Source organism: Neomonachus schauinslandi, chromosome 9, assembly GCF_002201575.2.
Source record: "Neomonachus schauinslandi chromosome 9, ASM220157v2, whole genome shotgun sequence".
Classification (NCBI taxonomy): Eukaryota; Metazoa; Chordata; class Mammalia; order Carnivora; family Phocidae; genus Neomonachus; species Neomonachus schauinslandi.
The window spans coordinates 83,255,583-83,270,786 of record NC_058411.1 but is presented as its reverse complement, the minus strand read 5'-3'; the positions used below and the strand labels follow the sequence as shown (position 1 = coordinate 83,270,786).

The 15,204-nt window shown below is 41.4% G+C and overlaps 1 protein-coding gene across 9 annotated transcripts in view; it reads left to right on the top strand.

Moving 5' to 3' along the window:
- Positions 1 to 13,790, top strand: part of ZNF106 (zinc finger protein 106) — a 44,833-nt gene extending 31,043 nt beyond the window's left edge. For all 9 annotated transcript variants that reach the window (XM_044918363.1, XM_044918361.1, XM_044918359.1 and 6 more), the window contains 8 exons: positions 164 to 280; positions 3,210 to 3,401; positions 3,881 to 3,943; positions 4,627 to 4,746; positions 5,260 to 5,331; positions 6,160 to 6,231; positions 9,125 to 9,271; positions 9,845 to 13,790. In XM_044918363.1, the coding sequence (XP_044774298.1) occupies positions 164 to 280; positions 3,210 to 3,401; positions 3,881 to 3,943; positions 4,627 to 4,746; positions 5,260 to 5,331; positions 6,160 to 6,231; positions 9,125 to 9,271; positions 9,845 to 9,901 (840 nt within the window). In that variant the 3' untranslated portion in view covers positions 9,902 to 13,790. The remainder of the gene's footprint in view (positions 1 to 163; positions 281 to 3,209; positions 3,402 to 3,880; positions 3,944 to 4,626; positions 4,747 to 5,259; positions 5,332 to 6,159; positions 6,232 to 9,124; positions 9,272 to 9,844) is intronic.
- Positions 13,791 to 15,204: the final 1,414 nt, after the last annotated feature.

The following is a 15,204-nucleotide window of genomic DNA, read 5'->3' as shown; positions in this document are numbered from 1 at the left end:
GCTTGAGGGTCTTTGGCCAAATCTATGATAGTCTTTTACAAGATAGAGGATGCTACATTTTCTTCCTCATAGAAATCATTTCACAATCTGCTTTAAGAAGGATTGATTTCACATTTTATTTGCTGTTAACCTCTGCTGATGAGATGTTGTGTACTTTTGTCAGACGCGAGAGTGTGTGGAGCAGTTACAGCTGGAAGATCGGGTTCTCTGCCTCCATAGTCGATGGCGAATCCTCTATGCTGGACTGGCAAATGGCACTGTGGTCACCTTCAACATAAAGGTTAGTGTGTGGGGGAGAAGGCTACATTCCCATGTCACTTGAAAGTAGCGTGCGTGTGGGAAGAAGTAGAAGGCAGACATTTTCCTGCTTTCTTGTGTGAGAAAACAACAGAATGAGCTGCTACTCAAAAACTGTTATCTTCTGGTATAAGTGAAACAAGAGCCTTCATTCTGTCTGCCCAGGCCCAAGTGTGCCAGGACCAAAAGGTAACTCTACTAAGTTAAACCAAGCCTGATGATTTGGGGCCAAATAATGAGTCATAGGTTGAACTAGTCTATCTCATTTTAAGAATGACACCATGAAAAATGAGCTTAAATTCTTTTGAGTATGACATTGATGTGGTTTGGAACTGATTTAGGGTTTCATGAGGATAGCCTATTCTGTAATGTGAACCCAGTTGTAGGTTTGCCTTTTGCTCATATGGCTTCATTCTTTCCTAATCCAAAGATAAATTCATTTGTTGAGCAAACCTTTACTGAGCATGTGTTACGTGCTAAGCCTCAGGATAAAGCTTAGGAAATGAGGAGGGACCAGTTCTTGATGGCCCTATATGCTTTGTTAATGTAGGTGGACTTCCATCATGTGGGCTTTAAAGTAGGAGAGACATGATCCAATTTGTATTTTAGAAAAAGTCATTCTGATGATAGGAAAGTACTGGTACTAGTAGAGGCAGGAAGATCATTTAGGAGGCTTTGTTGTAGAAGATGAAGTAGAAAGGTCAGACTAAGGATGAAGAGAAGAGAATGGATAAAAGATGTAAGAGGTAGAGTTGATGGGTTTGGTTACTAATGAGTTGTAGCACCATATCCCAAGGTCATCTGGTCATCTTTTTTTTTTTTTGAGTGAGAGAGTGTGAGTGTGCCAATGCGGGGTCTGGGGGTGGAGAGCAGGAGAGGGAGAGAGAAAATCTTATGCAGGCTCCACAGATGGAGCCCAACATGGGGCTCGATCTCATGACCCTGAGATCATGACCTGAGCCTAAATCAAGAGTTGGATGCCTAACCAACTGTGCCACCCAGGCACTCCATGGTCATCTTTTAACAGCATGTTAAAATGTTTACTGTGTTGGGGCGCCTGGGTGGCTCAGTCGTTGGGCGTCTGCCTTCGGCTCAGGTCATGATCCCAGGGTCCCGGGATCAAGCCCCGCGTCGGGCTCTCTGCTCCGCGGGAAGCCTGCTTCTTCCTCTCCCACTCCCCCTGCTTGTGTTCCTTCTCTTGCTGTGTGTCTCTCTCTGTCAAATAAATAAAATCTTTAAAAAACAAAACAGTGTTTACTGTGTTATGCCCAATTATAGTATCATTCATGTGTTTAGCGAATACGTACCAACTCTCCTTCCACATGTGAGCTGGAACCACTGCTTATAAGGGATACAATAAAATATGTCATGGCTTTTGCCTTTCAGAAGCTTAGAATCAAGTTAGAAGAATCTAGCACATAGATAATCAAGTGCCAGGTTATTTGGTTCACTTGATAGGAATGGATCACAGATGGCTCATTAGTGGAAGTTGTTGCATTCCATATGTGAAGTGTTAACAGCCTACATTAGATTTGGTTAGGGCAATAGAAATGAAGAAGAAAGAATAAGTTTAAAATATTTTAAAGGATAAAATTTGATAATTGCCTAATTCTCTTTCGGAAGAGTAACGTTATCAAAGGTGGACAGAAGTTAGGAGCAGGACTTCTGAGGCAAGATGAGGACAAGAAATTCAAATGGAAATGGTCTTTAACTGGTTGACAAGCCGCAGAGAAGATGGACCTTGACACACAGATTTGAGAATCTCTGCAGACATGGGAATTTTGAAGCCTTGTGAGGGCTGGGCCCTTTTTGGATTGCCCATACACCTAGAATGCAGTACTTCTGAGGTCTCAACAGAAAGCCAGGGCTATTTCTCTGTGCTGTCCACCAGTGGACCTTGAGCTCCATCAGGCTGTCTCCCCAGCACCTAAGATGGCTGGAGTCATTGCTTAGCCCTGGAGGCTCCCAGCTGCTCGAGCTTAGTGCTTAGTTTCTGGGAGTTTCACCGCTTGTGTGCACCTGAAGTTCCTATCTATCTATCTATTTATTCATTAAAGTAATCTCTGCACTCATTTATTTATTTTATTTATTTATTTACTTACTTACTTACTAAAGTAATCTCTACACCCAGTGCAGGGCTTGAACTCATGACCCCAAGATCAAGAGTAGCATGCTCCACCTCCTGAGACAGCCAGGCAACCCCCCCTAAAGTTCCTTTTTAGAAGTTTTGAGGAAGGGGGATACTTTATGAACAAGATTGGTGTGGGGATGAGGGAAGCAAGTAAGATTTGAGGTAAAGGAGTGTTTGGGAATTCGGGATGTGACCATGCCACTCTGACTGATATAAAAGGCTTCTCTAGTTCACTAAATGATGTCATGAGAGATAACGTAGAACGAGAAATCAGAAGAACTTGAGAATAACAGAAAGGTGGAGAATGAGAGACTCTTACCGAAATTATCTAAGTAAGTAATTCTCAGTGGAGAAATTTGGAAACGTGACTGATTGCATAATTTTTGATGACAAAAAAATCAGGGAAAGAGTTTCTGGGTCTATGGCATGGAAATTAGAATATGAAAAAAAAAGTTGATCATTCATTATCATTAACTTCAGGGAAGTGAGCAAAGGCATAAAAAGAGAATCAAGTGCTAATTATGATCAGATAGTGTAGTTTGAAGTTAGAAATGTGTTTATAATGTACAAGTTTACCGTGCCCCCACTGGAAGGGGGGAGGAGGGAGTCATGAGTTGGAATGGCAGAGGTTGGGAAGTTAAAGACAGGGGTGGGGTATGAGAACTTAAGTACAGGTAATAGAATTTAAGAGTTCGTATTCAGGTAGTGATTTGGGTTAGGTGATTTTGACATTTACCACCTAAGTTGCTTTTACTTCATATAATGGTGGCTTATTTTTCAGAACAATAAACGACTTGAAATCTTTGAATGCCATGGCCCTCGGGCTGTCAGCTGTCTTGCCACAGCACAGGAAGGTGCCCGAAAGCTGCTTGTTGTTGGGTCTTATGACTGTACCATTAGTGTTCGTGATGCACGGAATGGACTCCTCCTCAGAACTCTGGAGGGCCACAGCAAAACCATTCTTTGCATGAAGGCAAGTACAGTGCAAGAGAAGAGGAGTTGGTTGTCTGGCACAAATAGAAGACTTTGAGTGGCATTTCCCTTCTTGTCTAATGCCTTATTTAGGACACATCATCTTGAAAAGAGCAAGGAGATTACAGTGCTTTTCTTTAGGCTTGGGTCACCAAGGGATGGACTCTCTTTTACTTTATCAACAGAGAAACAGGTGTATTTTATCATAGAATGTAGATATACTTTAAAGCCCTTCTCGGCTATTTCACAATCATTCTGAAGAGACAACAAACCCAATAATACATTGGCAGTTCCTCACAGTACCTGGTGGTAGGGCGGAAGTTTCACTTTAGAAAATTTGTCTGAGGAACTTACTATTTTATCCCTAGTTCATGCTCATGTCAAAGTAAGTTAGAAATTAGAATTCAGCGATGTGCTTTACAAGTTACAGAGGAAATTCAGAACCTTATACCAAATCTAACTCAGTGAATTTTTTTCAAGGTGGTGAATGACCTTGTGTTCAGTGGCTCCAGCGATCAGTCAGTCCACGCCCATAACATTCATGTAAGTTGTGTTGATGTAAAGAAATCTTTAATGGAATGATGGTTAAAGCTTGAAGGATTCCTCAGACCTCTTGCAATTTAAATGAAACCCCTTTTCCAGGGAAAAGCTTAATAATTATCCCTACCCGCATAAGCTCTTGGAAGATAGTGAGCACTCTAGAAATTCTGACCTCATCAAAATTTTTAATGGGGGACAGAGTCAAAGTTTAAACTCATTTAAACTTGAGATAAATTGAGCATCTGAGGCTCTAAGAAAGTGGATATGTTATGTAGTTTAAAATAGAACAAATAAAAACAGCCGAGAGACTCTGCTCAGGTCATAGAGACAGCTCTGTGAAGCTCAGTGCCTGGGCTGTAAACCTGAGGATAATGCATCTTCAGGAACTTGTCCAGATGCAATAAAATGATAAAAGTGGAAATACTTCACAACCTATAAAATACATACAGATGGAGTTGTGGGCCTTCTCTTTCTATGACACCAGCTTCTCTCCATCAGGATACATTTCATATATATTGTATTACCTATATTGTAGTAAATGCTTGTGTGAGTACTTCCTCTGTGAAAATTAGTTCAGCTACAAGTAGTTTCAGAACGATGACTTTTGGAATAAACGAATCGTAAATCTCAAAAGTCAGAAGGAATCTTGAAAGTCAGTCTAGTGACTTGTTTCTTTTTGGATGCAGACTGGTGAGCTTGTGCGGATCTATAAAGGTCACAATCATGCAGTGACTGTGGTGAATATCCTAGGAAAAGTGATGGTGACCGCTTGCCTGGATAAATTTGTTCGTGTCTATGAATTACAGGTAGAATTTAGATCCACTGTTTTGCTTGAACAAATTTGGGGAGAAGGTCTGTTTGGGTTTGGTGTTAATCTTTTTTTTTTTTTAATATAGTAAGACGGGTGGGGCCCAGAAATCTGCATTTTTTTCACAAGCCCTCTAGATAATTATGAAGCAGATGGTCCGTGCACTACACTTTGAGAAACATGGCTCTGAGGTTCCTGGTGAGGCTCACAGAGGTTAATACCGGATGGTTTCCAGACTGCAACTGTAGTCTCTAAAGCCTATCTAGTGCTCCTTGTGTGCAGTTTCAGGTTTGAGACTTTGACACTACACAGAAATTAGTTTTCTCATTTCCAGTTACCAACTCCTCCCTTGCGGACTTACTAGAAAGATTGTGTTTCTCTGAAAATGCTACTGTGCCTCAGCATAGTGCCTTAGGGATGGTTTTAAACCTGCCAGAGGCCTCCAGGGATTAGGCTTATTAAACACAGGGTGTAAATAACCTTAATTCTCTATTTATTTCCTCCACCTAAGTCCCATGATCGACTGCAAGTTTATGGAGGACACAAAGACATGATTATGTGTATGACCATCCATAGAAGTATGGTGAGTGTTATTAGCCATGTCACATACTGCTTTTGAATATGTTTACTAAAAACTACAAACTGATAATAATGTTCCTATTTATCACTTCCAAAGATGACATCTGTTTCTGACATGCCTCATTATTGAATGCTTTTCTGTCTTGCCATAATATCACTGAGAAGTAACCCAGTGACGTTGTTGAATATTCTCTTTGCTATTCATAAGCTAAAATAATTACAATAAAAATCTGATGCCACCATTAAACAGAAAATAAGTTTAAGATGTTTCCCCTAAAAATTGAGTGGTGCTTTTTCCAGAGACATTACGATCCAAACAGAACATTGGAATAGAGTCCGGAGATTTGGCCAGTACGGCATAGCGAAAGCAGACCTAAAAGTAGAAGCTAATTCACTCAACCCTGCTAAGTCTCAGTTTATTTTATTTTTAAATTATGTGGTTGAACCAGAGTGGATGTTTTCTAGATTTTGAGCAGTAGAACTCCTTGTTGCAACGAAAGGCAGATGGCTACTGTGTGGCGTGCGGTGTAGCATACAATGCTCAGGAGCCTGGGTGAACAGCTTACAGTGTGGGCAGGTGCCTCCCAGCCCGAGCCCTGCTACTGCTCTCAGCCAGTGTCTCAGGAGTGGCTGTCTAAGCAGCATAGCTTCAATGTAGCCCCACCAGACATACTTACCCACGGTAGGACGGTAGGACGCGCGGCCGGCTTTGCTGTAGGTTTGTGTTTTCTTACAGCCGGCACAAGGAGCTTTTGACATGTATTTTGAGGATGTTTAGTAGTTGTTTTTTTGTGTGTTGTTTTGGTCTGATGTGAGAAACCTCTTTTTCCAGATTTATACTGGCTGTTACGATGGCAGTATTCAAGCTGTGAGGCTGAATCTGATGCAGAATTACCGTTGTTGGGTAAGGAGTGCTTACCCCTAGGCTAATTTATAGATCTTCATTAGCATCAATTAAGCATTTTTATATTTGAGCATCTACTTTATGCCTCCCACTGTAGGACAAGGAAGCTTATTTTTATTGTTTTATTTTTTTTTTAAAGATTATTTTAGAGGGTGGGGAGAGAGAGCATGGGTGGGAGGGGGAGAGAGAGAGAGAATCTTAAGCAGACTCAGCACTGAGCATGGAGCCCGACGTGGGGCTTGATCTCACAACCCTGAGATCACAACCTGAGCCGAAACCAAGAGTCGGATGCTTAACCAGTTGCACCACCCAATGCCCCAAGGAAGCTTATTTTTAAAAGCTAACAATAAAATGCTTCCATACTTCTTTCATGAATAGTCTGTTTTAAGATTAGATATGAGGTATGTCTATATATCATCCACTCAAAGGTCATCTCTATGGTGGTTTTTGTTTGTTTTATTGTAAATTAGTACATGCTTACAAAAATATCAACAATACTGAAGTACAGTTGACCCTTAAACAGTGCAGGGATAAGGGCATCAAACCCTGTGCAGTTGAAAATCCGCATATAACTTTGACTCTCCAAACGCTTACCTACTAATAGCCTACTCTTGATCAGAGGCCTTACTGACAAACAGTCAGTTTACACATAGTTTGTATGTTATATGTATTATATACTGTAGCCTCATAATATGGTGAGCTAAAGAAAAGAAGATGTTACTAAAATCTAAGAAGCACTGCCTGGCTGGTTCAGTTGGTGGAACGTGCGACTTGATCTCAGGGTCGTGAGTTTGAGTCCCATGTTGGGCGTGGAGCCTACTTAAATAAGTAAATAAAATAAAATCATAAGGAAATGGAGATACATTTACAGTACTGTACTATATTTGTTGAAAAAAGTTCATGTATAAGTGGACCCCATGCATTTTGAAACCATGTTGTTCAGGGGTCAACTGTATGTGAAATAAAAAGTGGAAGTGCTTATTTTTGTGACCTGCTCACTATCTGATACTCATTCCTCCGGGATTTCATGTATTCATAGTTTGGTTTGTGTCCTCATTGGATTTTGAGGCAAATAAATTGGATTTGTGTCCTCATTGGATTATAGGCAAATAAAAATGTGTATTCTTGAAGGTTTTAAACGTCTGTTGCCTAGGCCAAATTGCATGGTTTTTATTTTGGGGTGGGAGCTCCACACTTTTACACTATTCCTTATAGGCCTTCAGTTGTTTCATCAGTTCTAATATTAGTGGTGATCAGAGAAAAGTTTCTGGCACTATCTTCCACTCCCCACCCCGCCCCGGCCCCCATACCCTAACATGTTGTTTCGCAGAAATAATGGAATGGAATTAAAATACTCTCCATTTTTAGATTTGATTTAGACTTGTCCACAGCCTGGTTACTTCGCAGCTTTTTACACGTTACTGTGTTTGCTTTTGGTTTTCTCAGTGAAGGACACAAAATATAGTACAGCAGAATCTAGAATACAAATAGAGGGTTAACTTATCTAGAGAAATGGAGAAAATACCATCTGGTTTTGAAGTTGGAGGGGATGGAAGGAATAGCGCTACAGGAAAAATTCAAATTTGCATTATTTCATAGAAATGAACCTGTTAGAATTTTAAGATCTTTTTTTTTTTTTTTAAGATTTTATTCATTTGACAGAGTCCAGGGAGACAGCGAGAGCAGGAACACAAGCCGGGGGAGTGGGAGAGGGAGAAGCAGGGAGCCCGATGCGGGGCTTGATCCCAGGACCCTGGGGTCACGACCTGAGCCGAAGGCAGACGCTTAACCAACGACTGAGCCACCCAGGCGCCCCAGAATTTTAAGATTTAAAACAAGCAAGCCTGGAGGGGGAAAAAACCAAGACAAAGAGTCTTTATGCTTTCTGACCAATGAGTGAGATTGAGAGTTGAGCCACATTTTTAGTAAAGTAGGAATTAAAAAAAAAAAAAAAAGAGGGGCACCTGGGTGGCTCTGTTGGTTAAGCATCCGACTCTTGGTTTCAGCTCAGGTCATGTTGTCAAGGTCGTGAGATTGAGCCCCGAGTTGGGTACCATGCTCAGTGGGGAGTCTGCTTGAGATTCTCTCCCTCTGCCTTTCCCTCTGCCCACTTGCATGCATGCTAAATGAATACATACATACATACATACCTAAAATCTTGAAAAAAAGATTGCGATTCAAGTGATAAAGATTCTCAGTAAAGTCGGGTTTCCAAGGCATAGTTTTCTTTGTCAGACCTTTTTATTTTCAAGTTTACGAGTCAGCAGTTCTCAGAATTGTGAAATACAGCCCCTTCAGTATTATAGAGAGCTCTTAGCCTTTTTTTTTTTTTTTAAGATTTCATTTATTAGAGAGCGAGCAGGGGGAGGCGGGGGAGGGGGGAGAGAGAATCTCAAGCAGACTCCCTGCTGAACGTGGAGCCCGACTCAGGACTCGATCTCACGACCCTGAAATCATGACCTGAGCCGAAATCAAGAGTCAGATGCTTAACTGACTGAGCCACCCAGCACCCCACCTTTTTCAAATAAATGGACTAAGGAACTCATTTTATGATGGCAAGATAAAAAATAAATGTGGCTTAAGCTGAATTTTATGGTAACTTGTCTGTCAATATTTGCTAACCTTTTCCTCTAACAATGTGGCTATCTGGGTGCGTTGCCTTCTCAATAGAGCAGAGTGTCAAGACTTTCCAGTCTTTTCAAGGCTCCTCAGAATATTGGTAATTAATGTGGATGCCTCTGGCTTTGTTATATTTTCTAGCCAAGAATAAAGAATAAAGGGCTTGCTTTTGCTTCCACAGTACTTAAAAGATACAAGTGAGGACTGCTGTAAATTGTGATTGCATGTTTCCTGTACTGTTTTTCCCTCACCCTTTCATTGTCTTTCTCCTCAGTGGCACGGTTGCGCTCTGATATTTGGTGTTGTAGATCATTTGAAACAACATTTGCTCACTGACCATACAAATCCAAACTTTCAAACTCTGAAATGTCGCTGGAAGAACTGTGACGCTTTCTTCACTGCTAGGAAAGGATCCAAACAGGTACATGAGTGGGACCTGAGGCCGACCTGGGGTCATTCAACGGCTCAGAGCAGGCAGACCTTTTTTGCCTTAATTAGAATGTTCAGAATTGCAATAAACAGGGAGAGTCTAGGGATTTTCCTTTTTATTATTATTCACAGATTTGGGGAATAGCTTAATGAGGTTTCAAATGATGACATAGGTAGTTTTTGAGAAAGAGCGTAAAGAGAATGTTTTCTTTTTTAATTTTTTTGAAGATTTTATTTATTTATTTGACAGAGAGGGAACACAAGCAGGGGGAGCGGCAGGCAGAGGGAGAAGCAGGCTCCCCGCGGAGCCACCCAGGCGCCCCAAGAGAATGTTTTCAAATGTTTCAAATCCAGTAACTGGACCTAGAGATTATTACTGTGTTCTCGTGTAAGATAAGAACTCCTCTTTAAGTGCATAGTTTCATATAAATGAGCAAAGTGCTGGGTCCTAATCGCTTTCCATGTATGGATTTTAGAATGTACCCGTGAAGCTCTCCTTGGCTTGGATTTTTTCTTGTCTTACTACCAACTTTTCTCTCACGGGCCCCTTTCCCTTTATTCCTAGGATGCTGCGGGACACATTGAACGACATGCTGAGGATGACAGCAAAATTGATTCATGAAGTTTTTTGCCTCCCATGTTGGGAAGTTATCATTTGAACTAATTTTACATCGGCCCTTCACAGAGGCCACAGTCTTCCCTTCCGCAGAGAATCAGGGAAGGAGAAAGTGGTTACTAGCCAGGCTTACCACTAGCATAAGTCTGGGCAGCTCTATGGGATGATAGTTACACGTTAAGTTCTTACTGGAGGTTTGTCAGATTGAAACAGATTTTAAGGAACTATACTTCTCTGGGACAGCATGGAACGTAGTAATCTGTGCTACTAGTATTCTCCAGATGTGGATTAAAGATACAGATCTTAATTGGCTACCCAGTCTGACCCTAATCATATGTATTTTTTTAATTGCTTTCAGTTTGCGATTTTTAGTTTATGTTCTTATGATGGTTTAAACCTGTAGTCCGGCTTTTAAGTACAAGTTTGTGCAAATGCTAGATTTTTAGGATCACTTTTAATTTCTTTAGTTCTAATAACTGGGTATTTAAATTAGAAGCAACTAGTTCCCTTTCTTAACAATTATGTGCAGTGTGTTTCACTATTCTCTTGCTTTGTAGGTAGACAGAGCTGGCTTTAAATGCCAAAGGGACACACAGTAGATTTTCAACAGCTAGAGTGACTGCTCTGCTGGTTATATTTTAGGAACTCAGCAAATCACATAATGACAAGTCCTCACAGACAGTACTTCCTATCGAACGTCTGTGCACATTTTGATGGGAGTGCTCAGTTCAAGACAGTGCACAGACCTAACATCTACCTTGCAATGTTGCTGTTAGGCCCGGGTGCTCACGCTGCAGGTATTATCAGGCCTTTCGAACTGGAGTGTAGCCTTTATCTTCCTTTCCAGTTTCTGACTCTCCAGGCCTGCTGCGGGTATGAAACCTCTTAGTTTGCTCCATTGCCAGACCCTCTCTCCCCTGCTCTCTGGCTGTGCCTAGACTGTTGGTGGCCATCACATACTTCCTCTAGGCTCCCAGGGTGCTTTCCCCCCACCTGCGGCACCCAAGATGGGGGAGTTAAGATAAAGCATCTGCATACAGTCTTTAGGGGTCCAAGCAGGCTTCTTAGAGACTGATTTCTGAAACTAGAATCTTGCCTTCACCTCCCCTCTTGCTGGCAAAGAAGAGTGGAGTATGAAGAAGGGAAAGACTCCATTTTTCCACTGAGAGCAGCCAAATTAACAAAGCCTAGTGAGACTGCTTTGTTTTTTGGAATTTCTCTGGACTCTTGAGAGAAGCTATAGAAGTGTTGCTTTCCAGCCTTTTGTTTCTGGATTCTCAAAACTCTGAAAGGTTCTTCAGAGAGCTAAAGAAGGGAGAAGAGCCCAGTGCCACATACCAGACTTGGGGATGTGATGCATACTGTTTTCTGGGATTGCATAGCACGCAGGTTTCTCTCCACCCCTGTTCGTGTGCACACACCTACTCGTAGGTCTTCACTCTGGCTCTAGGGCTGGAGACTTCACTGGGCTTCATGGTTGGATTTCAGGAGGGTATGAAATTGGATGCAGGACTTAGGATGTGTTCTTTTTTTTTTTTTTTTTTCCAGGAAAGGCTCCAGTGGTTCTTACTGGATCCATAAACAACTAATCTAGGAGCTACTACCAAATAATGGCCCCATGAACTATTTACGTCTATCCTTATGAACGGGAAAACTTTTCTTTTTTTTCTTTTGACCACACTATTGATAGTTGCATGATACTTGAGAGAGAACAGAGAAGAATCTCTTGCATAAAATGTCTTTGTGCTGTTTCTGTCTGAGATTAAGAAGCTTTCTTACCTCTCCTCCCCATTTCTTGTAAGGATGACCGGAGCAGTCAGGCTGTTGTGTGGGTTTGAGAAGGGCGATTTCCCAGGAAAGCATATTGGAATTTATTACTAAACCTGGCGTTTTATTCGGGGTTGTAGTGAAGCTGCATTTCCATGTTGACTGGGCGGTGTGCTAAGAAAGCCTTGCGCACTCTGTTGCATAGATGCCCTTCTGTCCTGCCTGAGGACATGTCTGAAAAGATGAGAGTGCTGGAGCCGTTGTACAGCAGGGACGGGTTATGTGAGGTGTTGGGCAATCATGGGGAACCTTTGAAGGTATGAACAGACTGAGAGAATCAAGTAACAACCGATTCAGGTTTACTTTTGGTAGAATTGTGCACAGTCTATCTGCCTTTGTGTGTGCAGGTGTGAATGTTTCTTGTACGTGTGTGTGGGTGTGGGTACCTCTACTTGTAATACTTTCCCTCATTTCACAAACATTTGTTTTTTTGAAGCCCTGGTAATAACATCTTTGTTTCAAGAATTTGTGGAATTATTTTAACCCCAGGTTAGTGTGTCATCCTAAATGCACTGTTCTAGCTGTTGATTTAGAAATAAAGGCACCATAAGCATCTTGGCTGCTTATGGTTGTGTTATTGCTTTTAAGAGCCTTGAAAGTTATGCAGAACTTAGGCTGTTTTTTGTCTTTTACAGTGTCTTAACTGCTTCTAGCCTTCCGTCTTCCCTTAGAGAAGAGCGGTGGCTCAGGTTTCTGTGTTGACTTGTACTTAACGAAGGAAGTACTTCGTTGTCAGTACTTAACAAAGGAAGGAAAGTGTTACATGACCTGACAAAACCCAACTCATTTCTTATAAGGGGTTGGAGGCCATTTCGAGAATGTTATCCTTAGTTGCCTGTGCCTACTTCTAATGGCCAGAAGCCAAGAAAACCATGGTATCTGTCCTTTGTTGTAATGGCAGTTTACGACAAACTGTCAGTCACTTCAAGTTTTATCCTAAAGTTTTAAACCAGGTTCAAAGTGTGTTTTGACATACTCCTCTACTGAGTTATAAAGCAGGTAAACACATAAGAGCAAAGAATGATCTCCACCTGGTGTTACTTGAATTCGAGGGAACGCTATTGCTACTACACTCCTGCTTTTGTGGGGGAAAATGTTTTTCTGCCTCAAAAGTTAACAGTTGAGTGTTTAGCTCCTGACCTACCTATAATGTATAGGCAGTACCATTGCTGTTTAAGTGATTATTTGCCTAACAAGGGGGCTTTTTGGTTTTGGTTTTGGTTTTGGGGTAGAGTATATAGTAGACAACTTTAGTGACTAGGTATGTGGATGATGTGTTGGGAGGAGGTATACAACACTTAGTGGAATGGTATGGTATATTTTATGGAAGAGAATTCATAGGAGGGGAGATCACAGTATATTGTGAAGTGGGATTTAAACAGCACATACCCTCTGGTTTGCGCACATAACTGTAGTTTGTATACGCGGACTTAACAAATTTTGTTTCTGCTACCAAAAGGAGAGCTCCTAGAACTGTTAAGAAGGCCATGCCCGCCACATTGGTAAAACTGTGATTTCATCCCTGCCCCAAATCATCACGATCTTCAGGATTTCAGAGTGACTGTCTAATGGATAGGGTAGAAGCTACAGTGGAGGTGATTTGGTCTATACTGAGTTCCATGTGCAGGTGGATGTGAAATCCTGGTGTAAACCAAACATAATGCTTATTAGACAATAACTTCTAACCTCACCTCCAGCCCCCAAGTATATGGCCCTGCTGGGTCACATGGCAACTAAAGTTTCCTAGATTTGCTTTAAATTCAAGGTAGTAGCCCAGTTGAATTGGTGGGGAAGGAAGTCAAGGAGGAAAGGCTGTTGAAGAGCTTTCTCCTGCTTAAGAGAAATATATGCCCTAGAGCTGCTCCAGTACCCTTGGTATCTGAATTTTTTTATATATTGAATATGGATTAGAAGAATGAAATCAGATGACATTTGACGGCAAAAATGTTTATAAGCAAATAGCTTAGCCTTCTTACATTTTGGTATAAAGCTGTGAACTTCATAACTTTGTAAAGCAAGATATAAAGCAAATACAAGAGGAAAATAAAGTACTTTTACTAATTGTTTACTTTTGCTACCTTATCTGCATATTAATAGCCCATCCTTTTTTCTCCATGTCGGTATAGACAGCAAGAAGGAAATTGAGTGGAAAACACAAGATGGTTATAGATATACCACAGACCATGGTCCAGATAAGTTTGGCAAACAGCTACATTTAAGGATTTGTCCAAGGTCATAAAATAGGTCAGTCATTTAGTGAAGGAGCTAGGATGAAAACTACATCTTCGGGGTTCAAGATGGCTGTGTAGGAAGACCTTGAATTCATCTCCTCCCACAGATAACAAATTTACAGTTATATAAAGAATAATTTTCCTCTGCAAATGACCTGGGAACTAGATTAACAGCACCTCCACAACAAAAGATAAAAGAGATGCATTGAGACAGGTAGGAGAGGCAGAGACGCGGTCTCCCTCCGGATCCTACTTGAGGTATGATGACCCACTATCAGGAAGGGATCCCCAAAATACAGAGCTTTTCCTTGAAGAGTGAGGGAGTATACCCAGAAAGACAAGCTCCCCAAACATCTGGTTTTGGATTATTAAGTCCAGGGGAACCATAGAAGTGTAGAGAACAAAGAACCTGCTCGTAAAGGGCTCACACGCCCATCCACTCATCCTGAAAACCACTGCAAAAATAATTTGAAAAGAGCCTAGACTATAACTGAGGGAGAGACCCATTTGCTAATCCTAACGTGACTACAGGCAAGAACCTGCAGTGACTTTCTCTGGGGACAGAAGCACTGGCTGGTGCCATTTTTGCAATCTCATTCTAACTAGCTGGTAACAGAGTTGGTGGGCACCATGTTTGGTGCCCTCCCTCTAGCCTGCTAGCACTGGTAAGCATGCTCCTTGTCCCACTGAACCTATGCAAGCAGCCACACCACAACTGGGCCAAGTGAATACCTCGCATCTGGGCTGGGCGTGTTCCATGTTCACCCTCCCTCTGCAACAGCTGTGCCACAACCAGATGGGCTCAATAGATATGTACAGAACATTCCATTCAAGCAGCAGAATACATATTCCATGCCCATGGAACAATCTCCTGGTTAGATTAGCAGCAAAACAAGTTTCAATAAATTAAATATTGAAGTCATATCAAGCATATTCTCCAACTACAATGGTATGAAACTAGAAATCAGTTATAATAAAACTGGAAAAACCACAAAAATAGATTAAACATGCCACTGAACCATCAATAGGTCATTGAAATAAAGGAGATAGAAAAAAATACTTAGAGACAAATGAAACAGAAACACGACATACCAAATCTATGGGCTACAGCACAGACCTAGTTCAAGAAAAAAAGCTCAAGTAGTCTAATGTTATAGCTAAAAGAACTTAAAAAAAAAAGGGAAGAAACTGGTACCTGGGTGGCTCAGTTGGTTAAGGGTCCAACTCTAGATTTTAGCTCAGGTCATGATA